General features: G+C 37.8%; 1 protein-coding gene, 1 long non-coding RNA gene and 1 pseudogene across 4 annotated transcripts in view; 2 read left to right on the forward strand and 1 right to left on the reverse strand.

Annotated features, from left to right (window-relative positions):
* Positions 1–16,970, forward strand: part of PHF6 (PHD finger protein 6) — a 51,073-nt gene extending 34,103 nt beyond the window's left edge. For 2 of the 3 annotated variants that reach the window (XM_038588354.1, XM_038588353.1), the window contains 3 exons: positions 1,748–1,852; positions 4,431–4,564; positions 13,369–16,970. In XM_038588354.1, the coding sequence (XP_038444282.1) occupies positions 1,748–1,852; positions 4,431–4,564; positions 13,369–13,498 (369 nt within the window). In that variant the 3' untranslated portion in view covers positions 13,499–16,970. The remainder of the gene's footprint in view (positions 1–1,747; positions 1,853–4,430; positions 4,565–13,368) is intronic. The other variant, XM_038588352.1, reaches the window with a different exon arrangement.
* Positions 1–17,898, reverse strand: part of LOC111094708 — a 134,603-nt gene that overhangs the window by 100,629 nt on the left and 16,076 nt on the right. The window lies entirely within an intron of this gene.
* LOC119868678 lies at positions 58–184 on the forward strand (annotated as a pseudogene).

Here is a 17,898-nt window from a genome sequence, read left to right on the forward strand (position 1 = left end):
TTCTGTCACCCTCTCTGGTTTCTCCCACTCATTTTCTCTCCTTTCCCCTTTAATCCCAAGACTATACTTTCAGGGATCATTTCTATAGTTTGTTATTTTTATTTATTTATTTGAGAGAGAGAGAGAGTGAGCACAAGCAGGGGAAGGGTGAGAGGGAGAGAGAGAAGCAGCCTCCCCACTGAGCGGGGAGTCCTACGTATGCAGGGCTTACATACTCGGGCTTGATCCCAGGACCTCGGGATTATGACCTGAGCCGAAGGTAGATGCTTAACCAATTGAGCCACTCAGGTGCCCTGATTTAGTAGGATTTAAAGTAATCCTAATTATAGTTACCATATTCCAGATAAGTGATAGTTAACTATTTCATAACTGTAAAAATTTCAGCTTTATAAACTAGTCATGGAAGATACATGTTCAGCCTCCACTATAACCTCGTGCATGTCTGTATCATTATCCTTCACACAATGTACGGCAGTTACTCGTTTATGAGCCTCTCCCTTAACAGACTCTTCATTCCTTGAAGAGAAGAACTGGGCTTTATCTTTGCATCATTAGATCCACATCTGACATATAGGAAACATAAACATTTTTTAATTGGATTGTATTGAATTCATTCTATTTATGATTAAGTTTTAAAAATGATAGATTTTTTTTTATTTGAGGTTCTTGACCAGAGATTGGTATCAGATTTGCCTGGGGAGCTTTTTCTGAAATATACATCCTTGGAATAGATCCCACATGTCTAGTTAAAAAAAAAATCCAGGGGGTCTCTGGGTGGCTCAGCGGTTAAATGCCTGCCTTTGGCCCAGGGTGTGATCCTGGAGTCCCGGGATCAAGTCCCACGTCGGGCTCCCTGCGTGGGGCCTGCTTCTCCCTCTGCCTGTGTCTCTGCCTGCCTCTCTCTCTCTCTCTCTCTCTCTCTCTCTCTGTGTCTCATGAATAAATAAATAAAATCTTAAAAGAAAAATCTGCAGGTAATTCTGATCTGCGTCTATGGTTGAAATTAGCTAGTTTAAACTTATTTTTTTAAAACTTTGTGGAAACGTAAAACAATGGAGATAACAGGGTAAGTAACACTATTGAAATCTTCATTGTTGAATGAAATATTTAATCTTGGGACACCTGGGTGGCTCAATGGTTGAGTGTCTGTCTTTGGCTCAGGGCGTGATCCCAGGGTTCCAGGATCGAGTCCCGTATTGGACTCCCTCTGAGGAGCCTGCTTCTCCCTCTGCCTATGTCTCTGCCTCGGTCTCTGTCTCTCATGAATAAATAAATAAAATCTTTAAAAAAATTAATCTTAGCTCCACACTGGCAACATTAGTTTTGTTTTATTGTCCTTTTTTTTAAAAATTAAAGATTTATTTATTTATTTGAGGAGGGGGGGAGAAAGAGAGAACCCCTGTGCATGGACAGGCAGAGGAGGAGGGAGAGATGCAGACTTCTCTACCGAGCATGGAGCCTGACGTGGGCCTCAATCTCATGACCCAGAGATAATGACCTGAGCTGAAACCAAGAGCCGGACGCTCAAGTGACTGAGCCACCCTGCACCCCTCTTGTCCATAATTTGGGTTATATCTTAATCAGATATATGAATGTATTAAAAATACTTGAGTTGGTACTTGATTATTAAGGAAAAGTTCTCTTTCTCAGGATATTGAAGTAATAGAACATATTTGTTATTCTGTTGTTTAATCCTTTTCTCACAAGGTTTCTGAACATTAAATGTTCCTATATTTTTCTTTTCTAGTTATTTTCTTCTGGCACAGTCCAGCTCACAACAACATCAAGAGCAGAATTTGGAGATTTTGATATTAAAACTGTACTTCAGGAGATTAAGCGAGGAAAAAGAATGGTCTGTGGTTTTATATTTATGCTATGCAACGTAACTCTTCTGACTTTCTGCTTTAAATTTAGAACACATCTCAAATTTATCCAGTCATCAAAGCATTTAATATATAAAGTAGTTCATATGTTAAAGCAAGTATATATTTGACTTATTTGTAATATAATAAAGGATGCTGATGTTTCTGGAACTTATTCCTCTTTCTATGTAACTTCATTACTTAAGAGAATTACACTGAGATTATATTTCAGGATATTTGAGGGTCTTTTAATAAAATAAACGAAGATGTGAATGTGACACACCTTATTACTAAGTTTAAAATGTTATATTATTTAAGTTTGCTTAAAGAACAATTTCATAACCCTACTAGAGCATCGGGAACTTCCCCATGTTGTTATTCATTCTTTTCTTTTTTTTTTTTCAAATAAAAGGAAAAGATTTTTTTTCAGAGCCTTCTGTTTAGTTAAAGTTCACATACACAGTTATGTCTCTTAAAATGTTTATCATAGCTTTAAGTTTTCTTTATAAAATGTGCCTAAATCTCATGTTTTTAAACATACTGAATTACTAATAAATAGCTTTAAGAAATATTGGCATCTTTATTGATCACTTACTCCTTTACAGTTGATGAATATTATAAAATGTCAATGGAATGCAAAATCTTTTCTTTAAGACCGCAATTGTCTCTAGAGATGACTTGAATTTAAAAATTTTTTGTGAAAATTTTCAAACATCTCAAAATTAGAAAGACTAGTAACACACGTCTGTCCATCACCTTGACCCATCAGTTATCAAGAATTTGCGGCACTCGCTTCATCTATGCCTTTTATTCTTGTTGCTTGAAGTGTTTTAAAGCAGAGCTGAGACTTCATATCATTTCACCTCTACATATTTCAGTATGTATCTCTTAAAAGTTGGACATTTTCTTACCTAACCACTATGTCATTACATCTTATAAATTAACAATGAGTTCTCAGTGTCATTTAATACCCAGTTTGTATTTGTATTTCCCCAATTGTTTCAAAGGTATCTTTTTAAAGTTGATTTGTGTGAATCAGAATCCAAAGGAGGATCACACATTGCATTTGGTTGTTCTATATCCTTGATGTAACCTAGGGCACTCCCCCCCCTTCTTGTCTTTGTTGTTTCTGTTTTTGTTTTGTCGTATGCCATTGACTTGTTGAAGAAAATGAATTAATTGTCCTGTAGAATATCTCATATGTTTTATCTGTCTGTTTGCTTATTCATGATGCCATTTAACTTGTCCCTCTATCCGCCAGATTTTCTTTTAAAGTGGAAGTTAGATGTAAAGGCTTGATTAGATTCAGTTTCAAGATTTTTGGGGGTAAGAATACTTCACAGGTGGGACTATATCATCCATATTTTGTCACATCAGACTTGTCATAATGTCTGATCCTTGGATTCAGGTGGTGAGTCTAATCCCCCCGCCCCTCAGTTGTGAAGTTCCCCTTCAGTCTTTCATCTAGTGGTTTCAGACTTTGGTGAGCTTTATCTGAATCCATTAGAGATGACTCTTTCTTTGTGGAACTGCATTTTTGAAGGTGTGAAGATTGTTGATGTTATCTGTTCCATTTAAATCCAGTTCAGTTTTGATACTTTAATTACTCTCTTCAAAATGAAACTCCTTTAAATCAGAATGTATATTACTTAAAAAATATGTGAGAGAAAAATCTCTTCAACATACCATATCAAGCAGTGTTGTTGTGTCGTACGGCTGAAGTCCACATACGTGACTAGGATAACAATTCAGTTCTCCTGGTCAACTTATTTACCTCTGCACAGTTGAATTTTCATGTAAAGACCTACCTAGCATTTTCCCAAGTCTGCTCCAAAGGAAGTTAGTCCATCAAGGTGCTCCCACACCCCTCCAAAAATATAAGGGCATCGGGAGTTCAATAATTTGGGAACTATTTACCATGTCGTCCTTCTTGCAGAAAGGCTGTGAGAAGTTCTGCAATCAAGCAATCTAAAACTAGCATTCCTTAAACTTACATGACTATGAAACCCTTTTGTCAACAACCACCTTTTAATATCAGAACATTCTTAAGGCAAGCCTGATCTAGGCCAAGTTGTGATATCTTGAAAAGATTTCAGGCCCTTTAGCTTTCCTCTGCCCTTTTACCTACTTGGTAGCAATCCCTCTTGATGGGAGATTGCTTTCCCGGCTTCTTGTTCTTTATTCTAGTCATAATAGGAAAGGAACTGGTCCCAGGGAGGAGAAGAAGCCAACCACTAAAAGATAGATTTTTTTGTGTGTTTGGCACTTTTGAGGAGTGTCTTATTTAATGTTTAGATGTCAAATCTTTGAGGGGTACTATAGGTAAATAATGGAAATTTCAGGGAGTGACTTAATATCAGGAAGCCTGTCAAAGTATGGTTAAAATTGCAGCACAATTTAACAGGTATGCGAAACAGTAAGTTCAGCGTACTCTTTTTTTGCTGTGGAAAACTGGCCATTTTCTTTGTAAACTAGAATGTTTGGCTGAAGTCTGGTTAAAATAGAATAAATAAGGTTGCAAAACTTTGAAATAGTGCTTATGATTATTTTTTCTCTTCCCTCAAACAGAAATGTACACTTTGCAGTCAGCCCGGTGCTACTATTGGATGTGAAATAAAAGCCTGTGTTAAGACTTACCATTACCACTGTGGAGTACAAGACAAAGCTAAATACATTGAAAATATGTCACGAGGAATTTACAAGTAAGAGAACAACCACTGTCCATTTTCCTAAACTTGTCAGTAAGTACCCTCAAATGGGTGGCATGAGTTTACTTGGTCACTATTCCTAGGTGGTATTGAGCCAAGTGTAAAATACTTAGGACTCTGTATATAAAGAAACAAGTGCTACGATTGACATTTCCCTCTGGCTACACATACCTGGATTTGCCCTCATTCAGACAGTAGGTATCACACTTCCTGAGTGCCAGGTATTATGCTAAGAGCAGGAGCTGGGCATGTAAGAGCCATCAGTACAGGCACAGACTATGTCCTGATGAAGCCTATAGTCGAGTAGGATAGACAGATGAATTCAATGGCCACATGAACAAGTCTACATTTACAATCTAATTAAGTGCTAGGAAGGATACCTGACAGCACTATGAGAGCTTGTAACCCAGAAGATCTGACTTAGTCCGTACTGGGAGAGTGCTGAGGAATTGACTCAAGGAAATAGACTTTGAGCTGAGCTATGAAGGCCGAAGATCCAGGTGGGCGTTGGGACAGGGTTCTAGGCAGAAGGAACAGCATGGGCAAGACCGAAAGGCAGGACAGAAGTAAGGCTGCCAAAAGGAAGGTGAGTTAGGAGGCTGCTACTCAGGGTCCAGGTAAGGATTTGTGGTAGCTTAGAACAGGACATATTTGTGAAGATAGAAGGCCAAAGACATTCTTGGAAGAATGATGAAAGCATAAGGTTTGAAGATTTGGGATTACGTTTTACCATCTGTTTTCCGGGTCTTCTGTATCAGTGCACATCTATAATGGTTCCATTTGTTTAATTGAACGGAGAATAAGTTGGTGAGGATCCGTGGATTTCTCAACTTGCCTTTGCAAGTTGTAAAGCACTTCCTTACATTCCCAGGATGCAATAAACCAAAGAGTAAACACTCTTCCATTCTGTATACAAAGCAGTTCATATATCGGTCACCATGTATTTGGGTGACTGGATGAGGTGCTAACGCTGTATTATAGAATTTGCCAAACTTTGTTTAATAATAAAGGCAGAGATGTTTTTCAAGTGAGTTCTATCAAGCTTTTAAGGAAAAGAGAATTCTAATACTATTTAAAGAGGTTCAGGGGATCCCTGGGTTGGCTCAGCGGTTTGGTGCCTGCCTTTGGCCCAGGGCGTGGTCCTGGAGTCCTGGGATCGAGTCCTGCATCAGGCTCCTGCTTCTCCCTCTGCCTGTGTCTCTGCCTCTCTCTCTCTCTCTCTGTTTCTCATGAATAAATAAATAAAATATTTTAAAAAAATAAAGAGGTCCAGCACATAGCAAAAGATGAAAAACTTGGTTCATTCTCTAAAATTTTATATAATTGTGACACCAAACCTGACAAAGATCACATTTAAGACAAAAATAAGAAAACTATAGACTAGTCTTTTTTCTTTTTTTTAACAGATTTTATTTATCTGTTCATTAGAGATACAGAAAGAGGCAGTGGGAGAAGCAGGCTCCCTGCTGGGCAGAGGGAGAAGCAGGCTCCCTGCTGGGAGCCCCATGTGGGACTCTCTCCTGGAACTGCAGTGTTCCTGAGCCCAAGGCAGACACTTAACCACTGAGCCACCCAGGCGTCCCAACTATAGACCACTCTTAACTTTTATACCAAAGTCCTAAATAAAATGTTAGAAAATCAAATCCAATGCTGTCTTCTAACAATTTAAAGACCATTCAAAATTAGGAAATATATTAATGTGATCCATTGTAATTAATAGAGAAAGGAAAATCCTATCACCTTCCTGGTGGATGGTGAAAAGGCATTTGATAGCATTCAACATCCATTTCTGAATTTTAAAGTGCGGTACCAAGAGTGCCTTTGGGAAGCAGGAGTCCTAACAGAGCATTTATGATAGGACAACAGCCAAAGAGCTTTATTTAGTGTTAAAGAAAAGGGACAGTGGTTCTTAACCAGGGCTGAGCCTCAGAACCATCTGAGGGTGGATCGCACCCTCTTTAAAAATGCTCATGCCTGGGCCCCACCCTCAGATTTTGAATTCAGTGGGTTGATGCCCAAACCATGTTTTTGATGATCCCCAAGTTATTCTCATGTTCATCCATAATTGAGAACCACTGTACCAATACACTTTCATTCAGATCCAGGAACAAGACAAGGTGCCAACTATGAATGTTACGTTTCCGCGTTCTTCTGGAGGGTTAAGCCGGTGCAACAAGAAAAGGAAGAAAAATGTGTAATAAATACCATGAAGAAGCAAAATAAAATTGTCAATATTTGTTATTGATGTCATTGTCTACCAGGAAAATCCAAAGGAGCCAACTCCATTAACTAAAATTAATAGGAGCTCAGTAAGGTTGCTGAATATGAGATGAAGTTTTATTTTTTTTAGATGAAGTTTTAAAAACAATTCCAGTAATAACTAGTTAGACAATGGAAAGGAAAAACATCACCCTCCACCCCTTCCCTACACACATACACACACCAAAGTTGAACCTTTTTATTTTTTTAATTTATTTTTAGTTGAACCTTTAAAAAAAAAACTGTTTTACACAGGACCCAAATGGATAGTAAAATATATTATGTTCCTTGATGAAAAGACACAACACTGAAAGATACCCATTCTCCTCAAATTAATCTATGCATGGAACATAGTTTTAATGAAATACAAAATTCTGATGGTTTTTATCCAGAAGAGTGAATGGGATATTATTTTCTACCAGCAATGGTTAAGTTAACTTATGCACCAGAGAAGAACTGCAAGCTTAAACAAGATAGAAATTTGTTTTTCCCCTAAAAGATGTTCCTAGGACAGCAGCCCAGATGTGTTAGGCTCTTTTCTGTTTCATCAGGGACCTCTATTACCATCTCTCTGTTCTCTCATCCTTGGGGCATCCTTCCATAGGCAGTAGGAGGAAGTGGGAGCAAAGGGAAGTGGGATGCAAAGGAGCTGTTCTTCCAGCTGATAGGTTTTTAACCCACATTCCTGGAAGTTCCACACATACTTCTGCTCAGCATCTCATTAGCAAGAATTTAGTCACCCATCCAAGCGGGGCTGGGAAATCCACCCCTGGTGGGCACGTTGCTACCCAAATCTGGTTCAGTGCTACGAAGGGAAGAAGGGAAAAATAGGTACTAGGGCAGTCAACTAGTCTTTATCACGTGCAGCCAAGAACAATTTTAATGAGATCAAGAGGAGAGATCCCCTATAGATATTGAAACCAGTCACCTAGTAATTCAAACTGGTACTGGCACAGTAACAGATCATAGGAAATATCTTTGTTGGGTAATTTCGGTGGTACTAGATCTGTGGAGACAGGAGGGATTATTCAATACCTGATCCTTATACAGTTGGCTTTCCATTTAGAAAACAATTTGAATCCTTGCCTCAGACCCCAGAATACATTCTCGATGGGTTAAAAAAATCTAATCCTAAGTAAAACAAAATGTATGAGAAATTTTCTAGGATCTGTTGAGTACAGATGACCTTTCTAAGCATGATAGGAAACTCAGAATTTTTGACTACAGTAAAGGCTAAAGAGGACTCCAAATCCTTAAGAAAAACAGCCCAGTTTAGAAAAAAAAATGGCCAAAGACATGAAAGCAATTTATAGGAGAACTAGCCATGTGTTATAAGCATGTGAAAAGCCATTCATCCTTATTAGTAATGAAGGAAATGCAAATTAAAACAAGATCGTGCGTATCTGATGGGCACAGGTTAGTAGGATTCACATATCAGCTAGGTTCTGGAGACCTGGGCATTCGCATTTGATACTGAGACTGTAACTTGGTACAATTTAGGAGAGCAATTTAGCAATGGAGACCACAATCTTTAACAAGATAATGTGTATATTTTGCTAGTAGTCTGCTTTGTAGGGATTTCTGCCACGGAAGTGAACAGAAAACAGCACAAAGATGTATGTGCAAAAAGTTCCACTGTACCGTTAATGATAGCTGCGGGACCCTCTGGGGCATTTTTTTTACTCCCCTGTACTTCAGATTGATGAGATTAGCACAGATGGCATCAGTCTACTCAGGGATACAGACAGGAACCGCAGCTGGCCAGCAAGGCAACATCTGATACTCCAAGGGAGTCCCTGCAGTGGTCAGTATTAGCAGTACAGCTCAGGCCCAGTAAGCTTGGATTCACAGTGGGTGAATCCTTGCCTTAGATGCCTCCTACCCCATCGGAGCCAGCACCTATCACAGTATAATTACATAGGCATAGGTCATTTTCAGGTTATACTGCACAGGACCAGAGATAGGGCTCATCAGAATATAATTCTCCCAATCTAGCTACAGTCTACAAACAGGGGTTGAGGGGTAGCAGCTTAGTAAAGAAGTAGATTCACCATGCCACTTTTTACTCGGTTGCCAGGAGAATAACTAGAATTAACTAAAGATGAAATGGGAAAAGAATTTTATTAGCCTTTTACCCACAATAGCATAAATTGAGCCCAAAACAGAATGTCTATCAAGAGACTTTTAAGTTTTAGTAGCTGTGTTTAGTGGAATACTATGCAGCAATTAAAGATCGAAGTAGATAATATGTGGAGAGTCACAGAGGTATTTCTATGATTAAGGTGAAAACAAGTTGTATGATCTATTTTGGCTTATAAACATCACATGTGCACATACGTGTACAAGATATGTGTCTATACATAAATTTTTGAGGTAACAGTTACCTCATTGCATGGGGAAGGAAGAGAAGCAATTCTGTATTTACATAGTTCAGTGGTTGAATATTTTTGTAAGCAATACATTATTTAAAGCAGCATTAATACTTAAACTAACAGGCCCATGTTAAACATCTAAAATCAGATCTGTGGAAAATTACTATATCTAAATTTCAGCTCTATCTAGATATTGTAATAGTTATCCATTTTCACTTAGGGAAAAAAAGGAAAATAGAGATAAGGGGTGGAAGGTTTGATGTGAACTTTAATTTTACCAGCAAACAGAATTTTAAATCTTTCAGAATATTTTCTAGACATTTAAGTGTTTCTGTGTATGCACGTATTCATAAAAAGATTTTCTTATATACACCTTTTATAATCTGTTTTCTACTTGCTATATCTGAAACATATTTTTCTGTGACATTAAACAGTTTAACATCACCATTTTAATGGTTGCATAGTATTCCATTGTATGGGTCTATCAGTTTAAACAGTTCCTTTTTTTTAAAGATTTTTTTTATTGATTTATTCATGATAGACATAGAGAGAGAGAGAGAGGCAAAAACACAGGCACAGGGAGAAGCAGGTTCCATACCGGGAACCCGACACGGGACTTGATCCCGGGACTCCAGGATCACGCCCTGGGCCAAAGGCAGGTGCTAAACCACTGAGCCACCCAGGGATCCCCAACAGTTCCTTTTTAAATTTTTATTTATTTATTTTTATTTTTTAAAGGTTTTATTTATTCATGAGACAGAGAGAGAGAGGCAGAGACACAGGCAGAGGGAGAAGCAGGCCCCACGTAGGGAGCCCGATGTGAGACTCGATCCCGGAACCCCAGGATCATGCCCTTGGACCAAAGGCAAGCGCTTAAACCACTGAGCCACCCAGGCGTCCCTATTTATTTTTAAAGATTTTACTTATTTATAAGAGACACACAGAGAGAGGCAGAGACATAGGCAGAGAGAGAAGCAGGCTCCATGTGGGGAGCCTGATGTGGGACTCGATCCTGGGACTCCAGGATCACGCCCTGAGCCAAAAGCAGCTGCTCACCTGCTAAGCCACCCAGATGTCCCAATTTTTATTTTTATTTTTTTAAGATTTATTTATTCATGAGAGGTACAGACAGAGAGAGGCAGAGACAGGCAGAAGGAGAAGCAGGCTCCCGGAACCCTGGGATCACGCTCTGAGCCGAAGGCAGATAGATGCTCAACCAGTGAGCCACCCAGGCATCCCTAATCATTTCCTTTTTTAGACATTCAGATGGTTTTTACTCTTGAGCTCTTAGAAAACCATGTTGCAGTGACCATCTCTAAAGAAAATATTTACACTGGGATCCACAGTGATTTGAATTACTCTTTATTTTTTCACATTAGAATTTGTTTCTAAAATCTGCTTACGGGCAGCCCAGGTGGCTCGGCAGTTTAGCGCCGTCTTCAGCCCAGGGCCTGATCCTAGGGACCCAGAATCAAGTCCTACGTCAGGCTGTCTGCGTGGAGCCTGCTTCTCCCTCTGCCTGTGTCTCTATGCCTCTGTGTGTGTGTGTTTCTCATGAATAAATAAATAAAATCTTAAAAAAATAATAAAATCTGCTTATGGTGCAGATTCCAGATTTTTTCTTAGAGATTATTGAGTTCAAATGAGAGTCCATATGCAAGTAGTTTGGGAATAGAAGAATGCACAAATAGGAGGAAATGCAAGGAGAAATACTTCTGAATGAAGTGGCTTCCCTCCCCTACATGTGGCTTTCCTTTACTGGCTCTAGAATTCTGGGTCCTGGATATATTCATTAAATTATTTTTTTAATCTATTCATTAGATTAAGTGTATTTGTTCATTAAAAAGACGAGGGAAGATTTCATGGTGATTCTGCTTACCCTGTTTTATTGTCTCTGACTAAACTTTAAAAAATATGTTTCTAAAAAAAGTCAATCACCCACCATAAAAAATTAAATTCTGTGATAGAGATCTTATTTGGTTGACACCTGTGGTCTTGGTGTCTAGATTGGTGAAAAGCCATATAATGGGTCTATGCTAGTGAGAAATAATCCCATCCATTTTAACAACAAAGGGCTCATCCTTTTAGAAAAACCTCTTATGAAAAATCTCAAAAATATACAAAAATAGGATAGCGTAGCAACGCCCCATCTCAGCAGCTCCCAAGTTATTGCCACACTTGCTTTCATCTACTGTTTTTCTTTCAGAGATCTGCTAAAGCAGAACCCCACACCTCTTGCCATTGTATCCCCACATACTTCAGTATCACTATGCCATTATCACACTTTGTAAAATTAACAGTAAGTTTTTAGTGTCATCTCCCAAGTCCATGTTCACAATTCCCCAGTTGTGTTGGAAATGTCTTTTCAGACCTGCTTTGTTTCAAATCTCAATACATACAAGGTCCCTACATTGCTTTTAATGGATATGTTTCCTCGTCTCTCAATATAAAGCAATCCCCACTACACCCCATCTTTCCCCTCTACTTGCAGAACCTGGTAAGTTGTCCTGTGAAAGTCCCATGTTCTAGATTTATCCTTTTGCTTTTCCAGGATGCCATTTACCTTCTCTACCCCATAATTTATAGGTTGGCTCAAAGGCTTGATTAGATGCAGGTTATATTTTGGAGGGAGACACTTTATAGGTGCACTATGTAGGAATTCACTCTTAATATTTGAACTCAGGTTTTTTTTTTTTTTTTTTTTTTAAGTAATCCCCAATATGCTGCATTTGAAGAGAACAACATCTCCATAGTTCTTTGGAAATAATTGAAAGTGTTTTAAGAATAAAAAAATAAGCAAAGCTAGGTTTGGAAGTCAGTAGCTATTGTGGCTCCCCACCCCACCCCACCTGTCCCTGCCTTTTATTCTACTCACATGTTAGAAACCCTTCCTGTTAAACCTAGTTGTAGATCATTTGTGTCAGAATTCGTATATGAGTGTCTACTGATGACCACAAGAGGGCATCCACTGAACATTTTTAAAGCCTTCCATCTTGTCATCTGTGTACAATTGACGTAAAACTGAGCTGAGATCAGCTCACCCATTTTTTAGGGTGGAGTGCTTAACTATAAAACACATAATGGTATGTATATGTTCATTGGCCTACCTAAACCTTTGTCTTAGATAACTCATATTGCTATTTTTATTAAAAATGGATGGATGTCAAGATATATATACCCACATAAAAGGTTCTCAAAACAGCCCGATGCCCAAGTATGAGACCAGTGGCTATTTGCTAATTTTAAAAGGGAAAACCTGCCTTTACAATGGAGAAGTCTGGCTATCACTGCCACCTTAACCAAATGATCAGATAGCATCACTATTAGTAGGGTATTCTGAAATCAACATCCCTCCTGAATGTGCAGGGTCACCTATCAAATATACTGCACTAACTAGGAAAGTTGAACTTAGGGCTAATCAAGCCCTTAGACCTTATTTCCAGTTTCTAGGAAATATTGGATAAGAGAGAACCAAATAAAATAGTACCACAATTTGTCAAATCCAGAATGGCATTTTGAAAAGATAGCTAGTCTGACTTTTCCCAAAAAGTCAGCTCATGGGAGAAAAAGAAGTTGGAGGAGCCAGGCTAGATCAAGAGAGACCTAGCCAAATGCAGGGCGGGGAAAACTGTGAGGGGGCCCAGGAAGGGCCAGGACACCATTGAGGAAAAGACATTTTGAGGAGTTTGAATAAAAATTTCTCGTGAAATTTGAGCAGAGAGCAGCAGTATATAGTTTATACTATTTCCTAAAATGCTTTTGAATTCTGTATCTGAAACCTAGAATTTGATCATTTTGTCTATCTACCTGCAAGTTTATATTTTCAAGGTGGCTGGAAGCTTCATTTTTAATCTCAATGGGCAAAATGAGGCATTGCCTCATCTTTGGGCATATGTACAACTTTTATCTTAAACCATAGGTTTTCTTTCAGATGAACTTCTATGATCTCATTAATAGAGTGCTTTCCTATCATTTACTTGGAAATGGACCTGTAACTAAATGTAGTGTTTTTTAAAAGCATAGATGAGGAAACTCTTATTTTAAATGGGCACCAAGCTCATCTACTAATGGCATACATATTGTATTTATTTATTCTACTCACATATTAGAAACTTGTGACAAACATGTGACAAAACATTTTGAGACTTTTATCTTTCGTCATTGTAGACTATATTGTAAAAATCATAGTGGAAATGATGAGAGAGATGAAGAAGACGAGGAACGAGAGAGTAAAAGCCGGGGAAAAGTAGAAATTGACCAGCAACAACTAACTCAGCAACAACTTAATGGAAACTAGGTATGAAAGTTACTTCTATCGGATCTGTTGTCAGGATACAAAACTCGCTGATAAATACATGTTGGAGAAATGGTATATGCAGTATGATTTTTTAATGCTATTATGTTTAGTTAAGCATGTTACTAGAATGCTAAAGGATTGTGTAGGCTTGCATAGTTTTTTTAACTAGCTGATTTTGTAACAGTAAAAACAAGCTATCCACTTTATCAATAAGTGTAGTTGTAATGTCGAACCAATAAGATGTTCTCGCTCCTCAATAACATTATATTTATTGTGTTCCCCTCAAGCATCATATTTTACAATTTTTTATCATCTTTTAAACAGGTTCATGGGACAGAGTTAGAAAACTGGGAATGAATAAGACATCCATAACTACTATTCTTTTTTCACTGTTTTCTAAAATCAAAAAGGGTTTGTAACTTTTTACTGCCCAGCTCTTAGATCCTTCATTGAACTGCCTAAAAACGTCTTGTTTGTTTTATGAGCCTTCACTAGATGGCAGAATTTGACATGTTGATATTACGTAGCTGTAGTTTGCAGTTTCTGGGAAGCAATTGAAACACTATTAACCCTGTGTATAGTGTCAACAGTTAAAGCAGACATTGAAATGAAGTAAGCTATATTTCTGGACTGAACAAAGTTCTACTGTTTAGAGTGTCTGAGTTTGTTTAGTGGATTCATACTCAAGGGAAGGCATAAGCGAATTTCACTTTACAGTGCAAACACACCTCTGGTGGCAACACATGGGAATATGTGATTTTTTTTCACACTCCAGTAACGGAGGCTAGAAATGAAGAGAACCTTCTTTTTCTCTTGGCTTTGACAGCACATGCTAAAAATCTCTTCCAAGAAGTGTGCTAAAGCTTTTCATTTCGTTCCTGTTAAACTTGCTCTCACTGACCAGCATGCAGTCGGGCGACTGGTGATTTTAAGTTGTGAGCTCCAGTGCTTATGCCAAAATTCTCTTGACAGTAAACCTCTTCTCTTATCATGCCCTACAAAGAGCTTCCAGCAAAATGATTGGATCCTTGTAAGTTTAAACTAACATTTGGCAACAGCAAATTAAACCTCTTTAAGATGTAATGGGTTACTACTCATTAAGGACTTCAGCCACCATGTCTGAAACTGGTTCCTCTCAAGTGCCGTGTTGTGTGGAACACTTCATATATTGGCCCAAAGTATGTAAGAAGGTCTCATGCGCTGTAGGAGTAAAAAACAGTCTGCAGAAAACAGTATTTATTTTTCATTTTGTGACCACTATTTTTTTAAAAAATTATTTAATATTTTTAATGTTTTCATGCATTGCTTTGCTTATCTATTAAATAGGCTCTCGTGCCCTACTTTTTTCTGGTAGGGCTTGGTGGTGTTTTCTTGATCATTGGAGTTGTTTTTTGAAGCCTAAGAACCCAGCTGTTTAGAAAGGATTTTCACACTGGCATTTCTAGCTAGGGATATTTTCTTCCACTTACCTGCTGAAGCACATTTATATATTTCTTTATGGCAAAACCAAAAAACTTTAGTTGTGGTCTGCCTAATATTACCATAGCACCTCAATACCAAGGGTAGGGATTCTGATTTCTGAATTCTTTGTTAACCTACCACATTAAAGCAAATTAGCAAATAAGAAATAATATGTTAACTTGACTGTACATCAAGATATTCTGCAGCTTATGGAGAAGCATTTTTAAAATGTAACAGGTGGAAAATTACACTGTGCTTAACGACTGATTTCTTTTACCTGCTAGTCCCTTAAGGTCACATTTGTCAAGTGTGTATTCACACATTCACTTAAATCAAGGGACTCAATGATTGCTTTATTTTAACCATCTTTTATTATTTTTAGAAGGAAACTAGCTTTAGTGGGGTTGCCCTATACGTTTTTCTCTTTTTGCTCTAAATATGCCATTGGTTTTTTTTTTTGTGTGTGTGTGTATGTGATGAATTTTCAAAATTCACCATGACTTGAAGTGCAACGACAGATCTAGATGTTTGTTTACCAAGCTATGTGACTTTTCCCAAAGGATCTGTACTTTATTTCCTTACGACAGCTTGAAACCTGTTATTTTAAAATCTTTGAATCACTGTGTCTTGATCATTTTTACATTGTGTGCCATAGACTTACCCATGGAACAATAGAGCACCTTCATTTTTGGACAACTACTGTAATGATGTTTTTAGGAAAAATGGAAGGTGCCAGGGTAATAGTGGCCAGCCAATGATCATATCATGGACTTCAAATACTATACCTGTCAGTCGATGGATTTGTCATGTAATCAAGTGTATAACTTTGTATGGGTGTCTTCAACCCTTTTTCTGCCACTAGCAACCAGAATAGCACTTTACCTTTTGGTTGGCTAGAATAAGTGGCTGGCTACCTATTTTTTCTCACTGTGGTGTGATGGGCTAAACAGTCTTTCATCAAAAGTTGAAATGTAAACTGAAGTCACATAAAATATCACCTTTGGTTGTAAACCTCTCATACTTTGATTCTCCATCCATGTTTTCGTCACATGCTGAGTAAAAAGTGCCTTACAATGTAAAAATTGTACAGTACTTATGTTCCCAAGTAGCATCATCATCTTCTGGGTAGTAATGACATTGTGGTATGAATATTTAGAAAAATGGACCTCAGCAGTGTATTTACTGTTCATCTCTTAAGTCCTTAACTGTAGTTTTAATAAGCATGACATTATTTGCTAAGTATATAACATGTACATCATTTCAAAAAATACTGCCATGACTGTCTTTGACGCATATTTTAGCTTGAAATTTTGAAGCGTCTTTTCTTTCTTTCCTCCCCCCCCCTTTTTTTGTTTTGTTTTCGTTACTGATATTCAACAGTGTAATCTTTGCAAGCGTATATTGAAGATTATTCTGGAGCATTTATTGCCTTACCAGAACTGTTTGTAAGAAATGTTCTTTAGAGTAGAAAGATAGACTTGAGTTTCTATACTTTAATAAGAACTCTTTGTTCCTTGGGGGAGGGGGGTGGGGGTGTGAATTTTACTTTCATCTCAATTTATTAAAAACCCACAACGGAAATACATTTTATTTCAAAGATCAGCAATTTTAGAATTTCAGATAGTACTTGCTCAGGAGTACATGCTACTCAAGATATTAAGAGAATAACAAGCTATGTAGATCTACTGTTGAATCAGAATCTATGTACTTGAACAAATGTGTGAATCTTAAATATCTCAAAGAAAACGAAAAGTGTTCTAGAATGTTGTTGCTTTTTTGAAAAGCACTAAAGGTTAGACCAAGGTATACAGTTTTGTTCTAACAGACATTTAGGTTAATTGTAAAGATAAGGAATGCATTATGGGTCAAAATCAAACATTCCTCTCATGTTATGTATATTTTGTTCCTGTTATATTGGCTTTATTTTCAAAATTGTAGTTTGTAGTATTAGTTTCCTTTTATTGATATTCTTGCATATACTATTCATTCAATAAATGAGTTACGACTTTCATGTTTGTATGTATGTCTTTTTTGTGAAAGGGTGTAATGAAGCTTATCTGTAGCGGTAGTAAGATTGTGTTCCCTTTAGTCTTGCTTCATTTCAAATGAAATGCCTAGTTTGTTTAGTAACTTGTCATTAAACAAGTATGAGAGAGAACAAAGAGTGAGTTTGAGTCCAGTTCAAGGTCTCACAACATAAAGGTTGCATCATGGAGAGAACTAGCAATCTTTCAAGTACAGCAGAACTGCGTTACACCTTGGTTCTTTTATCATTACATGATTCAGCTACCTTTGGCTTAAGTTGGGTCCTCTGGAACCTAGCCAGAAGGTGACTGAAAATAAACCAAAACTCCTACTATGGTTTATCTGGTTGGTAATAAGGGTGAGGATTAATATTCTTGTGAAGGGATTCCACCTTATAGATCTAAATGTCCTCCCTTTGTCATGGACAGCTTACTTCTAGTACACTGCTCATAGATTGAGGTAGTCGTATCCAGGGCAGAAATCAGAATACTTGATTAGTGGAATGTGCTCATTCCATACACACAAGTCCTCACCTCATTCTACTCGAGAAGAAAAAAAATATGTAATAGGTTCTCATTAATGTTGGAACTATGGGATGGTGTGCCTCACCGCAAATGTTACCTAGTTGTGCTGGGCACGCATGCACCTGTGTGTGACTGTGTGTGTTTAAAGTCCATTATTTAGTTGCATTTTGATTTTTAAAAAAAGATTTTATTTTTAAGTAATCTCTACACCCAAGGTGGGGCTCGAACTCACAACCCCAAGATCAGGAGTCGCACACTCTACCAACTGAGCCAGCCATTATTTAGCTTTATTTTAATGACTACCACAAAAATATGGAGAAGGGGGTTATGTTGTTTTCTTTAGCTAATTGGAATTACTGACAGCTGGGGGCCTTGAAGGGAGTTTTGTTT

Source organism: Canis lupus, chromosome X (genome assembly GCF_011100685.1).
Source record: "Canis lupus familiaris isolate Mischka breed German Shepherd chromosome X, alternate assembly UU_Cfam_GSD_1.0, whole genome shotgun sequence".
Classification (NCBI taxonomy): Eukaryota; Metazoa; Chordata; class Mammalia; order Carnivora; family Canidae; genus Canis; species Canis lupus.